We start from the raw sequence: 22,274 nt of genomic DNA, 5'->3' as shown, positions 1-22,274 counted from the left end.
CTTTTAGGGAAGTTAACGTCTGAAATTAAGTGTGGAAAGTACCAACATTTATTGATTGACATTAGCTTATTCCATTGGTTCAAATAGGTGATAAGAATATTTTTATTGCCTTTCTTTAACTTTTCCTTTTTAATACTTTGTGCAGTTTGGGCAAGTCTGTACTTATTGTGTGCAAAAGAAAATTCGGTGTTACATTTTAGCTATAGAATAGGGTCTACCAAAAAAGTCAAAACATCTCCCATTTCCAAACTTCTTTAATACTGGTGCCAAGATAAGGTTGTTCTCTGCGTAGCTGACAGGGAATTAAATTGGCATTCATGTGTTGGCACTCTTGAGAAAAATTTAGTTTCTTTTTAATGGGAGGCATAATATGTTTAAATATACTATATTTATAATGGCCTATCAGAAGGATGATTTTATCCATTAACAAAATGTTACATAAAGGTTAGAAGTTCTAAATGAGAGTTTTAATCTTTTTTTCCTAGTATCAAATTTTAAAAATGTTTCAAATGATACAGTAACTTGTAAATTAATTCCTGTCTAGTGGAATACAGGTTTTATACTAACAAGACAAAGGATTATAACAAATCATTTTAGGAAGATTTGCATGTACTTGGATCTTTACCATAGTGCTTACATTCACTGTTTTGTTATTTATTGCTTGATCCAGTCTTACATAGTAGACAAAAATGATTGCCATATGAAGGCAAATGTGAATGTAGACACTGTCATAGAGATTAAAATTATATTACTTGTAAGATACAGTAGAGAAGTAGAGACTGTTGTATGGCTTTAAAATTACTTTAGTTCATGAAAAGTTTACTAGTGTTTCTGCTTAAGAACTAAAGTGATACGGGGCTGGGGTTTAGCTCAGCGGCGTAAGTGCCTGCCTTGAAAGCAGGCAGTCGCGAGTTTGATCCCTGGTACCCATACAAACAAACAAACAAAAAAGACCAGAAAAAAAAAAAAGAACTAAGGTGATAGGTACTTTGTTGCATTTTGAACTATTTGAGTCCTGAATGTCTGATCAAATGATTATTAGGTGGGATTGAATTTAATAATTCCGTAACTGTTTAAAAAGTTCATTTGCGGTCCCACAAGACTTAAAGCTATACTGTAGGTGGTCACGAGGTTTTTTGAATAATGACATGACATGTAGAGTCTAGGTTATGTGAAATAGGTAATTTTCAATACAATGTTTTAAGTTTAGTGTACTAGTTCATTTCTTTTTTCTTTTCTTTTTTTTTTTTTTTTTTTGTTTGGTGTTTTGAGGGGTCTTGCTGTTTTGAGCCCACTGGCTTCAAGAGCTCAGGCTGGCTTTGAGCTTGGGGCAATCCTCCTGCCTCAGCATCCTTCCAATGGCTGGGATTATGGATATGCCTCACCATGTATTGTTCAGTTTCTTGACTGTCCAAAAATTTAGTGATCAGAAGATAGCTTTTAATGTAAACGGGTCCTACAGTATTGACATTTTATTCTATACACGTTCATCTTTTAGTTTGCATTAATGCTTTGGGATTTAGCTCTTAAATTGTTGGACATAACCTGGGCATGGAGGCGCATGCCTGTAATCCCAGCATTCAGGAGGCTGAGGCAGGATAATTGCTGCAAATTTGAGTGTAGCCTGGGATACATAGTGAGTTTTCAGGCCAGCCTAAACTACATAGTGAGACCCTGTCTCAAAACAAAACAAAACAAACAAAAAAGGTTGGATACAAATAATGGTAAGTATTAAGTTATACAGACTTTGTAAATTTAAATTGCAAATCATGGTACTTTTGAGGTGGAACTACTGGACTAGTATAAGACTTGAGGCAATAGTTACTTGACTTTGTTACTGAATTTTATATATTCCAAAATGTTAATATATAGGGTAAGTACCTATGAAAAAGTAATTGGGTATGAGATTGTGTAAACAATGAAGATTTAGAATAGTGCAATAAAAGCAATGACATCTACAGTGGGGTATGTTTTTATATAATATTTGCAGGTTGCCATGATTATAAACAAGGAGATTTGTGGTTTGCTTGCCTGATACAATCTATTTAATTCCTTTTAAAACATTTCTATGCTTCAGAAAAAAATATCCTCATTTTACCAGCTACTGGCCTCTTCCAGATGGAGTGTGAACTTTTTTGTTTCTTTGAGAGACAGTGTTACTATGTAGTTGAGGGTGGCCTACAACTCACTGTAGCATAGGCTGGCCTACAACTGTTGAGGATCCTCCTGCCTCAGCTTCTGGGATTACAGGCAGGGGCCACCATGCCTAGCTAAATGTAAACTTTTATTTTCAAATGGCCTATTTCTGAATGTGCATAGTGTGTGCAATTCAAGGTAGAATGTACTTTGAATCTCATGTCATCAATACAGTATGTGCTCATGTAACATTTAGCATTAAAATCAGAAATTGTTGACATGCTGTAATATACTTAGTGGGGTGTGTATTTCAGAAAATCTCCTTTACACTTCGAAACTTGTTTACTTGAAACTGAATATTCCTAAATAGGCCATTAAATCTTTAGTATGTACTGTGCAGTAGTCATAACTCTAGTTTAGATTTTTACACTAGATTTTTTTCTAACTTCAATAGTTTAAAAGCACAGTTTTTTTAGAAATGCTCTGACTTTGTCATGACATATCCACCCCATTTTTGTGCAAGGTTTCTTTTACAGTGGTCTCAAACTTTATTTTTTTCTTCAATACAGGGGATCAAGCCTAGGGCCTTTGCACTGAACTTTGTCCTCTACTTTTTTTTATTACTTTTTAGGAAGAGTTTTGCTAAGATGCTAAATTGTCCAGACTGGAATTTGTAACCTTCCTACCTCAGCCTCCCAGAGTGGGATGGGCAGCCACACCTGGTTTTAATTTAAAATTTTTTAAGAGAAGAAAGGTTTATTTAGCTCACATTTTGAAGAGGTTTCAAGTCCATAATTGGCTAGCAGCATGAGAGAGGGCAACAGTTTATGGCAGTGGAAAACGGCAAAGGCTGTAACAAGCAGGGAGGGAGGGAAAGAGAGAGAGAGAACTAAATTTTAAAAGTTCTTAAATAAAAAATGAAGTGACTAAAGCTGTCGTTGCCTTTTATTGTTAAAGGGCAAGCAACCAAAATGGTTGTTTACATGTTACCTGTAATTTTCTTATTAAATCACAAGCCTTAATATTGTAAAATACTTACAATGTGTAGAAACTTAAGTAGAGTTACTTAATTTTTTTCATATTCTTTTTAGGCTAAATTCTGCTCTCATTCTGTTTCAAAATCTGGCCAAACTTGGTCAGTTTGGAAAAGGAGAGGATATGGTAGATTATATTGCTATCAGAAGTATTTTTTGGTAATTGCAATGTAAGATCCAAGTCTTTTCTGCTTGGAGTCGTGAGAACTGGTACTAGCAGGTGACTCACAAGCAAAGCAGGCCAGTGCATCCGGGCTCTGGGACATGGACATGCTCCTTTGTCGCCGGTAGCCAGCGTGGCTGGGAGAGCAGGGGACTGTTGGCCAGACGCTTGTGCCTGTTATCAGCTTTGCTTCCCTTCTCTTACGCATTAAGTCAGGTCATTTTACTTGCTTAGGTTAAGCCTTGTCTGTTTACAAAATGGTTTCTTCCGGTAAGGTCAGATTAAATTTGAAAGTTAAAAAATGTGTTCTTTTAAGTTGCTTTATTAACTGGGAAGATACTTTAGTACCTATTCTTCTGTTAATTTTAAAGTAGATCTTTTGTTCCTTGGTGATGATTTGTCAAAATGGCTGAATGGATTTAGCTTTAGGGAAATAAAATAGGGACTTGTTCTTTAATTTGAAAGCTGGTTTTGACAAAGTGTTTTTTATAGCTTAACTTCAGATGTGATTTTGTTTTTGCCTTCTGAGATCTCTTTGGTAGTTTTACATTTTTCCCCCGAACCTATAGTCTTGCCAGTGCTAGGCAAGCACTCTACCATGGAGCTACATCCATCCCTAACCTTCTCGCAACATGTTATTGTGATTGTTGTAACTGTACTTACAGAGGTGACTGAAAAAAGTGCATGTATTCAGGAGATGTTTAAAATATGAAAGATAATTTCTCAGATTTAGTAGCCAGGTATAGAGTCTAGTGTGAAATATAAACGATTTTTTTTGCTAAATACACATTTTAGAGAGCATTTATACTACCTTAGTTGAATAAATCAGTACAATTAATAGTTGGTTTTTTTGGTATCGGAGATCTAACTCATGACCTTGCCAGGCAGGTGCTTGTGCCGCTGAGCTAATCCAGTGATACTCCGTGGTTCTGTTGAAGTACTTTTCCTTAGCACTGATGATACGATTACATATGTTACATTTACTACTGTGCATGATTATGTGAGGAAATATGGTAATGCTAAAAGAGTGACCTTGCAGGGGAGAATGAAACCTTTTCTTTTAGAAGAGTTCAGACTGGATTAGATGAAAATCAGAGATGAAATAAAATTCTATACTATTCAAGTGATGCTGAGTTTTTTACAACTGTAGCTTCACTTCACTTCTACCCAGGGTCCCCAAATAGTTACGTGCTACGTGCTTACTCCATTGGAATTCTTAGGGGCTGAGGCAGGTGTGTAATTTTAAGAGTTACTTATTCTAGATATATAAGCCTTCCATTCTGCCAAATTTTAAGATCCTTTTAGAGCTTTTTTGGCCTTTCTTTTGGACCATATTGTTCATAAATGTATGTCTCTCTTGATCTGTTGGTGAGTTTGAAATTACTTACAAGATGTTGAAATTTTGTTATAAATAATGGTGGTTATGGTGCTGGGGATTTAGCTCAGTGGCATAAGCGTCTGCCTTGCAAGTGTGTGGTTGTGAGTTTGATCCCCAGTACTGATAAAAAAGGAAAAAGACCAAAAAAAAAGGTGGTTAGTCTGTTTTTTGTTATTTGTTATGTATAAAATTATATTTTTGCCTTATACAGAAATGTGAATCCTCAGACTGATGATCTGAAGGGCCTGTACAGTATAGCAGACCTTGGAAACAGTAAGTATTATCCAGTTTCCATGTTTTTGTAAATGTGACTGTGAAAAGTTTGAGTAATGGAGTTGGAATTGAAAAACTGGAGAGTAGGGAAGCTTAGAACAGCATAGGGACATCAATCAGCCTGCTTAGGTATGCGTGACATTCAGTAATCACAGTTTGCTTATTAATTTACCTAGCCTACTTTTGTTTTCTTTAACTGAGGCAAATGAAAGTGTGAAACAAACCCACATTGGGGCATTTTTTTTAACACTTCTTAGATCTGGATTCTAGAAATTCCCCCTTGTTTTCACAAGTAAACTTTTTGCAGCACACCTGTATTCTTTTTTTTTTTTTTGTCTTTTTCGGTTTTTATCGGTACCAGGGATCGAACTCACGACTGCCTGCTTGCAAGACAGGCGCTGAGCTAAATCCCCAGCCCCATACCTGTATTCTTTAATATAGATGCTTTGTGTTTGCCTTGCCACCAGTTTGAAGAGTTGAGAGTAGTTGTAGCAAATAGCCATGAAGCCTAAAAAATTTATCTGTTTTCTCCTGAGCAAAATTTGCTGACCTTTTGTTCTAGATCTACTCTGATTTATTAGCTATACCATACCTACATAAAAATCAGAAGCTGTTGGGTTCTCTTTTGGTGATAAAACATCTTTTTATGATTGCTAATGTCAGGATTACCTCTAATAATTTTTTTTTTTTTGTCTTTTTTTCTTCTTATTGGTACCGGGGATTGAACTCACGACTGCCTGCTTGCAAGGCAGGCGCTTATGCCCCATACCTCTAATAATTTAAGTAATTCAGAACTTTCTTATTCTTGGAGGCAACAAAAGGGTCCTTAGCCTGGTTGACACTGATGTTATGATTTGATATTAGAAGTGTTAACTGCCATACTGTGTAATAGCTTCCCTAATACCAAACCTGAGAAAGGATGAGAAGGTTGTTTATAAGTGAATCTACTTGAGTTCTCTAAAGGATTTCATTATTGACAGAACTTTTTTACTTACTAGGTGTTTTATCAGAATGATTCTTCTTTGAAACATTTGAGAACCTACATTCTAGGTGATTGTTTTTTTCTGCTTTAACTTCCATAGTATAAATGGCTCTAGGGCCTACAGTAGAATTTCGTTTGCTTCTTGATGAGAGTGGATGAGTAGAGCTGAAACCTCCCTAAAGAAGTAAAGTAATAGTCTCATGTCTGAGTATATTTAAAAGAGATTAGTTGCCTAGCACATAGTAGCTGCTCACAAAATATTTCGTGACTTACTATAGCTTCTATAACATTGCTTAGCAGCTAGTTTTTTGGGTCTAATAAAAAGTAAAGATGCAAGTTTTAATGTGTTAAATATCAATATTTTGTGTGAAGGTCAAAATTGTTCTCAATAAAAATTACATGTGACAAGATCTTGCTATCTTTTTTTTTTTTTTTCTACTCCCTTTCTAGAAAATCTGTCTATGTAGTCAAGTTTGAAACTAATAAGGGCAATGGAGAAGATTATATTGAATTGTAAACAGTAGAAAATACAATTCCTTATGTTGGTCAACTATTTTCAGTCATGAATAATTGGCTGGTCTTTTTCTCAAATAATTTTGTAGTTTTTATGCTTATCTTACTTAAGACTCAGATCTGTTAACATACTTTATTGAGGATTCACACTACTTTTTAAAGACAGTTACGTTAGTTTACTTTTCAGTAATATGTTACACAAATGTTTTTGAGATTTAAAGATAGTATTCAAAAGAAACATTGAAATCAAGACATAATCACCAAGAATCTTAGTTACATGATGGGAAGGATAAATTTTCATTGTACAGTGTAATTTTCAATCTGTCCTGTTGATTTTGAAATAAGTGTTTAAGTTTTAAAATAATACAAGTTACATTAATGCTAGGTTTCCTATAGCCAGTCATTTAAAAATTTAAGAATTCTTTGTTTCGCTGTGCTCCTCTCTGCCCCTTACTTTTTTTTCTTGGCTATGAAAAATGAGTTTGCTGGGGATTTAGCTCAGCGGCATAAGCACCTGCCTTGCAAGCAGGCAGTTGTGAGTTCGATCCCTGGTACCGATAAAAATGAAAAAAAGACCAAAAAAGAAAAATGAGTTTGCTGAGAAGAGGAAAAGATGATTTTAGTGGAGCACTGCTTAGACCAGGCTGGATGATGAAGCATTTGCCTGTGTTTCATTTTATAATGCATTTTATAATGTTCTAGTCTCTGGGAACAATTCTACTGAAGTAGAATTTGAAGAGAAGACTCCCATGGTTAACTTTATGTTCTTAATTTATGGATGTATACAGTGTTTAGAGATTAGAGTAGGTAGCTGTTACTTACTACCTTGTTGCCATCAAGCGTTTACTTTTGCTATGGAACTGTTCTGTCCACAGTCGTATATTATTTATAAAGAAAGTGAAAACTACTGTCAAAGTGGGAAAATTCTAACCAGGTCTTGAGCCTCATGTGAAACTTTAGATCTGTTTGGTTTTCTGAATTGTAGATCGAAGGATCATCTGTTGAGTATGTCTTCAGGGTCACAAGGAGAAGGAAATAAAATAAGACTTTGATATCTAGGAACTACCCAATGGTGTCTTTTTGTTTTTCAGTTTTTTTGGTAGGAAGGTTTTATTTTAAGGCAATACTGAATTTTTAAAAATGGAAGTTTTTATTAAATAACTGATCCCATGACTCCATGTGTTCTTCAAAGACAGCCTTGAAGTATAAATTACTTTGATTCAGTAAGGTTAACATGAAATTCCTAGGCATTTTGGTTATGGCATTGGAAGTCTGGTCAGCATTTGTTGAGCTCTTCCTATGTACCTGGTAATGTAAGCATCATGAATGCACTCATTTAATGTTCTCTGCTGCCACAAGAGGTAGGTACTACAATTCCGTTTCACAGGTGAAGAGCTGTGGATGTTGTCAGCAAGAACATGTCCAGGCTCACAGAATTCATTTCTTTCTTTCTTTCTTTCTCTCTTTCTTTCTAACAAAACTGCTTATTTGCAAATTTAGTATTGATAAGAAGTTGGAACTCTATGGATGCAAATGGATTACTCATAAATCCCTCATTTGTCCTGACTGAACACTTTTGTGTGTTAGTAAAATTTTCATTTTGGTTTTGGATTGGCCTTGGAGAAGAAGTCCAGGTTGATTATGACTTTCTAATGTCATAAGAGTCTGCTTTTTCTTGTGGCATTATTTTTTTCACCTTTTTAAAAAAATACTTGACAACATGACACGCTGTTTTCTAATTTCTGTTGTCACACATGCCAGTGCAATTTTTGAATAATTTTGGAATGATTCTAATATTAATAGGAGTTTTCTTAAAATAATGATTTTAGAAGGAAATTTCATATAATGGTCTATGTCAGTGGTGGTGAACCTTCAGGGGTTTCAGTCTTCCCAGCCCGTTGTGGCAGATGTTCCCTAGGTTTGTCACCACTGTTGTAGGTAAAAGTTCATCTTCCATAGAAGAAGAATATAAAACACTGATGTATCATTTCATATACCAGATTCTACCTTGGTTAGCTACCAAACTGACTAACGTGGTTACTAGTGCATTTCTAGTATCATCAAAATTATTTATATCACCAACTACCTTTAAAGGGTGAATCCTATATTGTAACAATAGAGATTTGAGAATTTGGATTATAATTGGAAGTTTTTTCTTAAAATACCGTAATTTCTTTTAAGAAAGTAAGAAGGCAAAATGGAAGATATTTTACTAATACAGGAAATCAGTGAGTTATTTAATTCTCATATTAAGACTTTGGAGAAATCTGCAAAATCTCTTAAAGGGAAATAACTTATTTTTGATGTTTAATAGTGATAATTGTGACACTCCTTTTCAGTTAGTGCTGTTTAATAGGGGTGCAGCCATATCTTTGAGTAGCTGAATAGTTCATTGAGTACATTTTTGTGTTGTATGTACTAGACAATATGTCTTATAGTCAAGGAGATAACATAAGAGCTAAAGTACCTTATATTTACATTCATCTTCAGGTTAGTCACTTTGACTGTATCTCCACAAATTGAGTTTGAGAGTTGCAGAATTTATATACAGACAGACCACGGTTAATAGTTGTTTGCAGTTATATGTTGGATCATGTTGAATCCAGATTGTTTACTTAGTGGTAAAATCACCTGGCTTCAAACTTTGCCCTTTAGAGTAGATTATTGAAAAAGGTTTATTTTTTTTGAGGAATATGTGAAATTTGGGCATTGAGATTATTTTAGTTGTATGAAATATGAAAAGCGATAGCATTTTATAGTAAATACCAAATAAGCTAGGCAGATACTCTACATTTTTCATAATTTTTTTCCTGGCAGGTTTCACATTTTCTGCAGTTCTCAGATAATATAACTAGAGGTGATACCATCTATACTATTTAGGTCCTTTGTGTAATAATTAACATGTTAGAATGGAAAAGTATGCAATGATCCAGTGCTTTTTAAAAAATCCCTTAAGATTCTTTTCCATAATTAGTTTTCCTTGAGCTTGGAAACTTTCATGTATTGAGATTTACAATCTGCAGTTTTTCTTTTACTAATCTTTCTAGGAATTTTTAAGTTTTGTTTTTGCTTTGAATATATGTAATATAAAGATGCTAGTGTTAAATATTAAAAATTTGACTCTTCACTGCTACTTTTATGGATACAAATGTATCTGTAATAAGAGTGTAACTAGTCTACAGTCTTGGCTCTTTGAGAAGTTATAAATGTGTTTGCATTACAAACAACTTGAATATAGTTGGATAGTCCAAAGATGTTACTGGATGAAAGTTTGGTGTATGGTAGGATATCCTCAAGGTGGGTGGATGTTTTCTGTTTGAAGGTGTAAGATAATTGGCATTCCAACAGCATTTTTTTTCTTCTAATTTTTTTTATCAAGCACCCAGTCAGCTTGAAGAGTCTCAAAAGGACCCTACCTACCACTGAGAAATCAAGATGGCAGTCCTCTATGGGGAATTCAGGAAAATGGATTAATGCAAGAGTGCTGAGATAAAATACCACCAAGACAGGGTTCTTTTAACATGGATTCAGTGAAATGAATGAAACCTATCTTAACCAAGAAATGGACAGTGGACTTGACTTTCTAAAGACTTTCGTGTTACATTTAAACTAGCTCATTTTTCATATGTGGAGAAGAAAGGTGGCGTGTTAACACAGATGATAAGTGTGTATGCCTGAAATTTTTTCTTTATGCATTTTGATTTGCTTGAATATGACGTCATGGAATGTTAACTTGAATAAAATTTCTACCGTTTAAAAATTTCTCAGTTTGAGCTTTTTTTTTTTTTTTTTCAAGTGGACGTTACATTAACTGTTCAGTTATCGCCTTAATAACACTTTAATTCTTACAGTTGCCCAGCAATATACTCAATAAAACTGGTAACAGAAATGATATACTGGAATGTGTTTTACTTGGTTGATAAAGATTTGTCTTTTCTCACAAAAATGGGAATTTGTCTGTGCTTTGTGGAATGGTTATTAGGTTAAAATGTGATCTTTGTTCAGGTTTGTTTTGAATGAATTTCCTTAATTTTTTCTTTGTGCTGTCTTACACCTTGCAAAACAATTTAATCAGTGGGTAATAATGGGAACTGTTAATCTGCCCTGAGAGTTAAAGATTTTTAGTGCAGTATACTTTGTTGCCTTTAAATTCAGGATAATACAGTATTTCTGTCTGAATTATTTTGAGTTGATGGAAATGATTTCCTTTACCTATGCTTTTTAATGTCATAAATATCTTGCAATGGAATATTCATTTGAATATTGCGACTTAGGTATTTTTTCTTTATGCTATAGGAAAGAATGTTGGAATTATAGGGAAATGTCTTTAGGGTATACACAAACTAGCTTAAATCTTTGGTGGGAATGATTGGTATAATATATTGTATTTACATTTGAAATAGGTTTTTATCTTACATTTTTTTACTGGGGGTTTAGAATAATTGAATCACATCATGCCATGGATTACTACCTATGTTTGAATTTTAATTGCTAGACTTTTATTCCTTTCTAATCAACTAGTACTAGTTTCAGTAGCTATATTACAAATGGTAGGCGTTTGATAGACTAGAACATTGGTTACATTTTCCAGTTTTATAGAGAATGAAGAATAGTTCAACTTAATTTGTTCTACTTTGCTAGAAATAATCATCTGCGTGATAAATGTCAATGCAGTGCCATAGTGTACACATCTATGGTCAGTACATGGTCAGTTTGTTTTGTGGTTGGTTGATCTTCATATTAATTTAAAAAAAATATGGGTTTTGATTTGATATAAAAGTTACGGAATATAAAGTTTCAATTATGTTTTATATTTACTTGGTTCAACATCTTTGTTTTTTGTTGGTTGTAAATCTATAACGGATTGCCTTAGTGTGGGAATGACACATTTCTGATTATAATGCTGAGCTGAATAAGAAAAATTGATTGGGATTTTAGGGCATGCGAATGAATGTTTGTTCCTCTGCATGGGTGTTTGATGAGGACTTTTGAGTAATTGTTTTTGGTATTAGTAATAATTTTGGTTGTGTACTTTTGAGGTTTTTGATCTTCAGAAGAATTTTCCCTGTGACCGTATTTTGATCATGTGCCATTAGATATGCTTTGTGGCTAATAATGTGTTGTTGAAATGGGTAGACAGAGTTTGAGTTGAAACATGAAGGAAAAGGGTTGGGATATGTATTCTGATGGCTTTGGAGGTGGTGTTTCTTGGGTTTCTGATTTAAAGCTTATTATGGTTGTACTATATGCTTGAGTTTGAAGAGCTTTATTTTGCCTAAATCAGTATGATTATGAGATCCTTGGTGGTTTGGGTTTCCTAGATTATATAATGGGTTGAAGAATTTTGTAAAGCGAAAAGAAACACTGAGTTTCTTGAAAAAAAAAATGGGTTGTGTTAACTTTTGCCCTGATGCAACTGGACACTAGGGAGGCGCTCTTGAGTTGTCAGAGTTACCCCTTCCTTCCAGTTGGAATGGAGAATTTCTCCTTACATTTTGTCTTTAAATGGTTTTTAGATAACATAAAGAAAGCAGACCTTGAATTTAATTTATGAATGGGTTTTGCTTTTATTTAGAAGCTTTTTTGCCCTGGGGGGGCTAATTTTTTCAAAGATTAATCCTTAATCTGGGTTTTAGATTTTCTAAGAATTATCCCTATTTCAAAATGGCTTGATAAAACACCACTTCCTGTCCAGGGAGGAAGTTATTTTAGCTCAAGGACTGAAATATTTAGCAGATCTTTAGACAAAAGGAACAAATTACATTTCTCTCTGGCTTAAAAAGGGTGCTTGAGCCAGAGGGGGTTAAGAAGCCCTTCCCCCTCCCTCTGATGGGGTGGTCTGGAGGGGCAGGGAGGTGTGGGAGTGGGGGTCTTTAGGCTCCCTGGGATGTAGGATCTTTCTTTTTCTTTTTTTTTTTTTTGGTGGAGATGAAGGGGTGGGTCTATGGTACATCACCTGAGTTGTGGGGTAAATGTAGAGAGTGTCAATCAAAGGCAGAGCTCTCAGAGCTGGGAAGGAGGCTCTAGATGGCGGCTGTGCCTTAGAGAGAGCGCGCTCTGCTCCCTGCCTTCCCTCACTTACGCAACTTTCCCTAACTTTTGGGCAGCCTCAGGGGGCCCCCGCAGCCCCCTGCCTCTCCTAGTGACTTGCTGGGGTCGATTTGAACCTTTTTAAGGGAGAAAAGCAGCCTTTGGAAGCTTTCTTTTCGTGCCTTGTTGGAGAGAAGCAGCCGTACTGAGAGCCCAGGTCGTTGTTTTTCCAGCTTAGAAGCCATGGCGCACCTCCATTTTTGTGCGCTCTCTTAATGAGGTTTTTTTCTTCTTCCGGACCCTTTTAAGTTTTAATTATTGCTTTATTTTTTGACCAGTTTACGTATTTGAGGATTATTTTATTTATTTTTCATTTTTTACCGGAGGATTTTGCCTTTATTTTTAATTATTTTCGATTTGATATTCTGCCACTAGCTAGGACTCTGGCTTTGGACATACTACATGGATCAGGTAAGTTCATGATCATTAGTGATAATTTTAAAGATTTATATGTTAAAGTTTGCTTTATTTTCTTTAAATGTGAGAAATTCCTGGATGACGCAATAAGATACAGATATTGTTATTTGTGTCCACTGTGCTACTTTGAGAAACTTTCCTTATTGATAGTGATGTTTCCAGTGTTTGGCTTATCCTGTTTTTTTTTTTTTTTTTTTTTTTTTTTTTCTTGGAAAAATAGAAATAGTGTTTTCGTGCTTTCCATTGTTGAATTATATTAATATCCTTAACATCGTCAGGACTTTGTTCTTGATACTGAAAACCATCCTCAGAAGCCGGGACCTTACCTTTCTTTCAACTTTTGACAGTAAATACCTGGGCACAGGACTTCAAAGCAAACACAGATTCCCCCTCCCCCTTAATATTTAAGAATTAAAAGATGATGAGAAATAAGGACAAAAGCCAAGAGGAGGACAGTTCGCTACACAGCAATGTATCGAGGTATGAGCTATCAACTTTCTTCCTTTTTGTGTTTTTTTGGGGGGAACCTCAACTTACAATTGTTTACCTTGACAGACACAGATTGCTGTCTGTGATATTGTATTTTTCTAATTTGAGTTCGTTTTTTTTTTAAAGCATGACCTTGAGATTGCTAATATGCCACACCCTAATTTTTTGGTAGCAATTTATGAAAGTTGAGTTGTGCCTTAAGGCCTCTTACAGCAGTCCGAAGGTAAGGTACCTTTATTCACAGGGGCCTTTCCTAGTAACTGTAGTTCTGTGTTAGTAAATTTCAGGTTTTAGGGTTTTGTGCTGCAGAAAAATGACCTTGTCGGTTTAGCCATTGCTGCATTGCACCATTTTACATACAAGGCAAATTTTTTCTTTGAAGAATCTCAAGACATCCAAACTTGTAAGTGAGGGCCATAGAGAAGCCTTGTAGTAGTAAATTATAGTAAATAGACATTTGAGAAAGTTATATGAATGAAAAAATGTACATTTAAAAGTGAAATTACAGAAAACACCCTTTGACTGATGCCTCTCAATTTATATTTTTATTGACTCTATTTCTTTTGATATAGTTGACATTTTAGGAAATTTTGATGATTTGTTAAAACCTTTACTTGGTTACCGTGCCAGAATTTATGAAATCAAACCTGTAATCACAGAGATCCTGGAATGCTGTTAATACACTTTTGCTTTGTATGTTTTTTACTGTGATTGTATTTGTAATTTGTATGTTTACATTTAAACATTTTAAGGTTTGTATTTGTATGCTTATATGGAGATAGTGCTTTGTGAATGACAGATGTAGTATTTTACCTTCACATTTTAGTTGTTGTTGCTTTAAATTTATTGATTTATTTCGACAGAGTCCCCCGGAAAGCTTTATCTTCTGAAGCTTATAAATGTACTTTGTTCAAGTCATGATTTGTTTCACATTCCTTGAAGTAGCTTATTAGTGACTTAAGTAATAAAGCCTCTAAGATGTTTTTAATGTATGATTTCTGTATCTTAATTTTAAAAGTACATAAATGCATTTCTTGGTGTGTTCTTGTTATAAATCTTAAATTAATAAGCATGTGATTGGTTATGTGTTTTTTCTTCAGTTTTGAATTTTTAATTTTCCATGGAAAAAATTGTTAGGTTATGGAATTTGGAAGCTTTGAATATAGTTTTACAAATGTTTAATTTTAACAAAGTATTTTGAGCCTTGCTTTTAAAAATACACTTGTAAGTTCTCTTGCAAATTGAGTTGTCAAACAATTTGGATGTTTTCTGAATGAATTGCCCAAGTAATTACTAGGTTATGTATAGGATACAAAACTTCCTGCTAATGCTGAACTTCATTTTTCTGGAAAATAACAATTTTAAGAAATAGAAAGCCCCAGATATATTTGACATTATTAAAGACTTAATATTAAAATCATTACTTCTTTGAGTTTATGATTTGCATAGTCTCACATGGGGTTTGGCTTTCTATGCGAGGTTTGTGGTTGACTTCATTTTTCATGCTTTCTAACTTAATAGAGCAGTGCTATTTTTATAGTACTTTTTACTCTTTTGGAAAACTTGTAAGTTGTCATGCATTTGACTACTCACAATGGAGTACAGCAGAACAAGAAGCATGTTTTAATATCTTTTTGCCAGGTATACTTGATGAATGTGAGAAGTACTCCAGACTGCTGCATGATGGAGTTACTTTTAAATTACTTGTACTCTGAGTTGCATACATTATTAATACATATACATAATTGTGACATCACTTCCTTTTTAAGATTGTGGAGCCTAAAGGATGTTACACATGTTGTTTTCATGTAGTTGGTTGTTACTTCTTGCGAGCTGAAATTGAGGACTGATACTATGTCTGGAGCTTGGTTTCTGTGTCATCAGTTTTTCTGTAAGGACCTCAGTGTTAATGGCAGTGTTTAGGGGATACTACCGCAAATCACCTTGCGGCCTGAGCCCGGGAAAGGAGTTTGTGGGTCAGGTAAACTTTGGTCTGAGAATTCCTTTAGGAAATAAAGTGATTGCGAGTTTAAGTAAAATGTTTTTGGAGCTAATGCAGTACTTAAAAATGGTTATGTAAGTTTGTACTGTCTTTGACATTAATGCTTAGGTCTAATATTCTTTGCATATCACTTTTTAATACTAAAGTTTACTTTCAAAGGATATTTTAAAAGTTGGATATTTCTGAATAAAACATTCTTAGAGATGGACATGTAGCCACACACCTCATCTCAGTTTGCAGCTTGAGCATAACTTCATGGCAACTGGGGGAAGCAAACGCATGGAACTTGGTGTACTGGAGTTCTCTGTGTTTGAGGACGCCACGCTTGCAGTTTAAACAGTTGATCAGATTTATCTCCAAATTGCCTTTGAGCTAAATTTGACAACCTAGGGGCAGGGAGGGTCCCTGGGCTTTTCTGAGCCTTTTTAGCGGATATTCTCAGAGGCTGGCTAGAAGTGGCTTAGTGGAGTGCTTGTGGATTGGGACGGGCAGCCTAAGTGGCAGCCATTTTATGACGCTGATAATAGTTTAAAAATCGGGAATTTTGAGGAGACCGAAAACAGACAAATCAAACCTGAAATCCAGAACATTTTTACTCTCCTTCGCCCCTTTTTCGCGCTGTGGGACAGAAATAAAGGGCAGCTCGATAATTAGCACAGGCAACAACTCTGGGAGCTCCTGACATCTTGGTGCAGGTCCAGCTCAGTCACAAAATGGCTGTTCCTTTGTGCCGCAGCGCTGACAGACATACTGCATTGCACTGTGTACTCGCCAAACAGCAGGAAGTTGCCGTGCGGAGTTCAAAGGCCGGCCGGCGCCGGCGCAGGCAGCTGATTGGCTGCGCGCGAGCCTGGTAACAGACGGGTCAACAGCGGCGCCTTCCGGCTGGGCCCGCCCCGTGACGTCAGCCGCCACGCCGCGGGGCGGGGAGAACGCCGTGACGTCGGGCCGCAGCGCGCGTTGGGCGCGTCGAGACTGGAAGGAGGATCTGGGGCTTTCCGGCGGGCGGTGTTTTTCTGGTTGCGTGGTTGGCAGCGCTGTGCCGTTCCTGCCGGGTCCACACCCTCGGGGTGATTTCCTTTGCTCATTCCTGGGCATAGTTTTCCTCTTTTAGTAGCAGTTCCTACTTTTAAGAGAGAAAAGGCCCGAATTGGAAATTTTCGAGTAGAAAACCTGTTAGTTTAAAACCAATTTTCGCTTTCCCTTCTCTCCTAACCCATTGGTTTTTTCTTTTTCCCAGTTCACTTCCTTGTTCTGTTGGAAGAGATTAGTGAGTAATTTTGTTACTGTAGACCAAAGTGATTTCAGTGCGAGGGGCGTTACTCTGTAATGACCGTCTCGGACGTTGACAACCCATGGCTCCTAGAGCAGGGCGAGCGTATTTGAATCTGGCTCCGTGCGCTTTTACGTGGTGCCTTACGTTTTTTCACTGGGCACTTGATGGAGAAACTCAGGTCAGTATGTATTTAGTGGCTTATGCGTAAGATTCTCGCAGTGGTGTACAGAAAGGGTTCACGTGGGATAAAGTAGAAAAGAGCCATCTTCAGTTCAATTAAAATTAAAAAGCTAATTAAAAAGTGCTAAAAAAGCACTAGGCGTCCATACCTATGCAGAATGCTGTCAGCAGACAGCTTTGAAGGTGAATGGCCCTCGCGGGATGCCGAGTGGCCCTTGGCTGAATCAGAATCTCAGCGTAGCCACCTGATCCCGCCCCCGTGTGCGGGTGCCCTGGGCCTCATCGCTGCGGAAACCCTGGCCAGGATTCTAGGTTTAAGAAATCGCAGTTTTTACCAACGATGCCAAATTGTGTCACAGATAACGTATTTCAGCCCAAAGGAAGACCTCTGTGTTAGTCACAAGTTTTTACCTGCTTGGTTCGAGTATATTAGCAATAATTCAAATTTATGTTTTAATTTAAAAGTTGGCTAGAATACCTTTAAAAGATACAAGGACTTTTTGAATGTAGGCAGAAAGCTTTCTTGGGCATACCGCAAATTTCCGAGCAAGTGTGAAAAATAGTGAAAGTAGGCACAAGAGTTGGGTTTCGTTGATTGTCACAGTCTAGGTTCATAAAATTCTTTGAAAGATTTCTACAAAGTAGCTGAAAAGCTAAAGTCTCAGTTTGTTACCGGCAAGATTTGCACCAAAGATTAATGATCTAAAAAACTATGCTTAAATGTATATTTTTTGTAAAGTGTTTTAACATCCATTAAGACAATATTAAAAGCTTGATGAGCATTAACCATGGTTTCTAACATTTTAAACTTATCTCAGGGTTTCTAATTCTTTCTGTGTATTGAAACTGAATTCTACTTCTGTTTACATTTTTACTACTTGCTGAATGCCCTTAAATTCCCAAATATGGGATGGAATTTAATAGTCGGCTTTGCTGTTAATGTTTAGAGGATACAAATTACCCTGTGGAAGACGTATTATCGCATAGGTTTCATGACGTCAAAATGTGTATCAGATTCAGCAATTTATTTTTGCACTTGTTTGCAATCCATGTAGAACCAATTAACAGTTAAAAACACTTTTTAAAGATCTGTTTGACTTTTTTTGAGCTTTGGAGAATAGCATGAAGCTACTGAGAGTTGATCTTAATCTTTTTGTATGCATATTGTTTAAAACTTGCAATTCGTAATTTTTATTTTGCTGTTCTGTGATTAGCCTCTTACAAAAATTAACTCAAAAGGAAGGGGATAAACAGTATTCATTAAGGAGTTTTATTAATTTGTAAAAGTTGTAGGAGTTACTGCTTGGCATATGGAAGCTTAGTTGTATTTTACTTGAAATTCACAGTTTTATAACTAGTTTATTGTTTCTCCCATAGAGAGATAAACTCCTGTTATCACCTGGGATTTCTACACATCATTTCCCCCCCAAAATTCGGTATAGTGAGCTTGTTTGGAACATGCAAATTGAGTGACTGCTTTTTAGGATACCTAGTAAATTATTTTTCTGGCCGCAAAGCATAATTAAGATCTTTTAGCTTTTTCCTAACAACCTTAGAACTCAGTTGGCTACCTGTTGGCTTCCTTGAAAGAGGTATTCAGCAAAGAAACTTTTTTTTTGGAGACAGTGTATCACTGTATAGTTCAGGCTTGCCTTGAACTCACTGTGTAGCCCAGTCTGACCTTGAACTCCCTTGATTCTCCTGCCTCTGCTTTTTGAGTGCTGGGATTACAGGTGTGTGTCACCACACCCCAGCCCCCAACTTTATTTCATATTAAAAAGTATTTCGGTTCTCTTCATTGGAGTTCTTGTATTGTAGGGGAAATACCGTGTATCTTTTGTGAATTTTTTTTTTTTTTTTTTTTTTTTTTTTTTTTTTTTTTTGTATGGGGAATCGAACTTACGACCTTGAGCTTGCCAGGCAGCCACTTAAGCTGCTGAGCTATAAGTCCCTGGCCCTATCTTTTGTGATCTTATAGGAGAGAAAGTTGCAGAAGATTCTTGGCAAAGGCAACATTGTAAGGGTAGTTGTCATGATGTTAATGTTTTGGAAGAGCCGTGTACCTAATAGATACCAGTTCACCTTTTATTTCAGTACCCAAAGATTTTGTTCTTGCTTGAGGTCAGTGAAATACTCTGTTTTGTTTGGAATTTTCTTATTTTTAAAAATGTAGAAAATATCATTTATGAAAATTAATACAGTACCTACGAAGTACCTAGCAGAAAGCTGGTTATATTGAAAGAACTCAGTAAATGTTAGCTATCAGTAATACTGTTTTATTTTTATTACTTCATGTTACTTTCCTATGCTGTCCTTCCTGCTCTTCCTGTCTCTTTTGTCTATCTCTGTTTCTGTCTCTTTTTTCTGTCTGTCTTTATTTCTCTTGCTCTGTCTTCTTTTTGAGACATGATTTGCCTTTTTAGCCCACACTGGCCCGGAGTTGGTGAGTCTTCTGCCTTAGCCTCCCGGGTGCTGGGATCCAGGCGTGCCCATCCCACCATCTCCTGCTTTCCTGTAGTGCCTCTTCAAGGCTGTGTCCAAGGGCTGTGGCTGTGTCTCAGGTCCGGAGCTGTCAGAGGCTGGTTTGGGGAGAAGTCTATGAGGATTTTCAGCATGTTTTCATGGGAGAACCAGCCTTTGTGAAAGCGTAGGAAGGATTCTCTCCGACTAGCCGCCTTGTGAGAGAGCTCTGGCAGTCACTGACCCACCCCGGTTGGCTACTGCACTGGTGGGTGTTTGCTTTGCTGCTCTGCTGCTGGATGGATATTTGCTGTCGCACAGTGCCCTACGCGCAGTTCTGTCGCAGCTGCAGTGTCAAGCTTTGTTTTTGGCTTCCTCTGTTTCCTCCGTTTTCTGTCTTTGCAGGCTTATGGATTAGTTTAGGTCAGTGTTTTGTTTATATTTCAGATGGTGGAGGGCTTTAAAAAATAGTAATATCCAGTTCTGTCCTGGGGATTTAATTTTTAAAATCTTGACATGTGTTTCAAATTTGCAGATATTTCCATATATTTGCACAGTTTCCATGTGTTCTCAATCTTAGGATGGAACATTTATTGGTTCATATTCTTTTTTAAATAATCCTTGGTCTTCCCATTGACTGTCCCATCTGTTTTATGCCCTTTGAGTATAAAAATAGAAGTGAGTGGCATTTTGAAAAGCGAGCTGTGAAAGTTTGACAGAAGAGAAGTATTTGCACTAAGTGTCAAACATACCAAATTCCAGGCAGGCAGTGTTTGCAGTGTGCTCCTACCTAGGACTTTGTCATTCAGGACTTGGGATTGCTTTGGTGTCTCCTTGAGCTGCCCTAATCTAATGATCACACTTCCTTAATTTGGTTCTCTACTGAGGTCCTTCACAAACTGCCAAAATACGAGATTCTGCTGGTTCCTGTGTGCTTCCATTGAGAATTCCCTGTTCCCACTGACTTCTGAGGCGACCTCAGTGGCCGAGGCTGCTGTACAGTGTCGTCCGAAGTGGTGCGTGGCCCCAGTGCTAGGTCCTGAACTGTCACCAGCATTTAACTAAACAGTAGCAGAGCTAACTTCAGGATGTCTCCCTTGTATTGATTATTTCTAAGGCCAATGGTGTCTTTAATTTTGGATGTTAGATCATGAGGGAAAATCTATGCTGTGAACATTCAGAAAAATAACAGTAGCTTTAGATTTGCTTAGTGCTGACTGTGTCAGGCATTGTTGTAAGGTTAAACGTGTATTTAACTTAAAAATGTGGGTGTCAGTGTAGCAGGAGCCTTAGTAATAGTTCAGGGTGGGAGACAGCCCCCCATATTTTCATTTTTCTTTCTTTGCACAGCTGTAGGTACTTCTCAGTCATGTTCAGCTGTTTTACATCTGTGTCATTCTTCTTGCTCAGTTGTGTGCTTACCAAAGATGAGAAAATACCTAATTTTGTACTTTAATTGTCAAGCCAGTAAAGGAAATGATTGCAGGAGATTATTAGGTGAAAACTTAAGTGGATGCTTGGGATGACTCAGTAGTGGGCAGCACTGTGCCAAGTCCTTTAGTGGGTTAATTTGTGCAATCTCTGCACTTTATGAGGTGGTGTGGTATCACCCCTGTGTCATAGATGAGAAGAACGAAGCACGAGTGGGGTAAGTGGTAGACTGCCACTCAGAGCCTGGCAGTTTGGCTCCAGGATTGCTCAAGCATCTTGTGAACAGTTACTGTCATATTTGTTGGGTAAGAGGAAACTGTGTAGGAGATTGAAAATAGTGAAAATCTTGAATCATTTCTGTGCCATACTCTTGCTTCTTTTAAGATGAAAAACAAACTCATAAGCATGGTACATGGTGGGTATGATTGATGCCAGAAACATAACACTGCTCAAACAGCCACGATTTTACCTTAAAAGGTTCAACTAAAAACGAAGCCCCCTGAAGTGATTGCTGTGGTAATTGAAGGAGAACAGGTGGCAGCAGATAGGGAGGTACTGGAGAGCTCAGAAGAATCTGGCCCTCGAGCCCTTGGCTGGCATTGTGTCCATGTATTTTGGATTTGGACACAGCTTATGAACATTGCACATAGGTTTTTCATGACAATTGGAGCCTTCTAGAGTTTAGAAAAACAGGCCTATGCATACCTGATCAGCTTTTACAGATTGTGCAGTAGATCAGGGAAAGTGTCAGGAGGCCTAGATGGAGCCTATTGCTGGGCCTTCTGGGGAAGTAGTCCTTGGGAGTGGCGATGCTCAGAGTCCTAAGTGATCATCAGTGTCTCAGCGCTGATACAGGTTAACCTTGAATTAGAAGCACTATGTGGCTCCTAAACGGGTAATTTTTGAAGGAGGGGAGTGGTGCGTCAAGTTTTTTTTTTTTTTGTCTTTTTCATTTTTATTGGTACCAGAACTCACGACCGCACACTTGCAAGGAAGGCGCTTATGCCGCTGAGCTAAATCCCCAGCCCCTGTGCGTCAAATTTTTGCAGGAACTTCTTGCTTTAAAAACATGCTCTCTCAAGTGAGCTTTAAATGGGTACTTAATTCTGCAGATTTAATTACTAAGAATCATCACCAGGGGTAGTTTTTTTACAAAAGTTCTAAGTGTCATTCTGGGGTTGTGTCCTGGAAATGGCATTTTGATTCTTGTACTGAGACAGGTTTGGGAATATAGTCTAGTGGAGTAGAGGTTTTGAATTTATCTCTTGACTTTTTAAATTACAGGATTTGGGGCAGGACCCTCTGGGCTGATTTCCTCATATTTTAATCACAAGTAAGGTAGTACTGTTGTCTCTTAGGGAATTAATTAGAATTACATCAAATAATGCTTCTTAGGTAATGGTTTTCAGCTTGTGGCAGTTTTGTGCCTCTCCTCTTGCACAGTTGGCAT

At 36.9% G+C, this 22,274-nt stretch overlaps 1 protein-coding gene across 12 annotated transcripts in view; it reads left to right on the top strand.

Annotated features, from left to right (window-relative positions):
* The window catches only part of Chd2 (chromodomain helicase DNA binding protein 2), a 133,216-nt gene that overhangs the window by 4,603 nt on the left and 106,339 nt on the right, over positions 1-22,274 (top strand). For 8 of the 12 annotated variants that reach the window (XM_063249980.1, XM_063249977.1, XM_063249985.1 and 5 more), the window contains exons 4-6: positions 4,923-4,984; positions 9,859-12,980; positions 13,334-13,466. In XM_063249980.1, the coding sequence (XP_063106050.1) occupies positions 13,405-13,466 (62 nt within the window). In that variant the 5' untranslated portion in view covers positions 4,923-4,984; positions 9,859-12,980; positions 13,334-13,404. The other 4 variants (XM_063249981.1, XM_063249982.1, XM_063249986.1 and 1 more) reach the window with 4 other exon arrangements.

Source organism: Cavia porcellus, unplaced genomic scaffold (genome assembly GCF_034190915.1).
Source record: "Cavia porcellus strain 051 isolate PalLab524CR breed Dunkin Hartley unplaced genomic scaffold, mCavPor4.1 scaffold_6, whole genome shotgun sequence".
In the NCBI taxonomy this organism is placed as follows: Eukaryota; Metazoa; Chordata; class Mammalia; order Rodentia; family Caviidae; genus Cavia; species Cavia porcellus.
The sequence above is the reverse complement of the archived record's forward strand: the minus strand, read 5'-3'. Positions and strand labels throughout refer to the sequence as shown.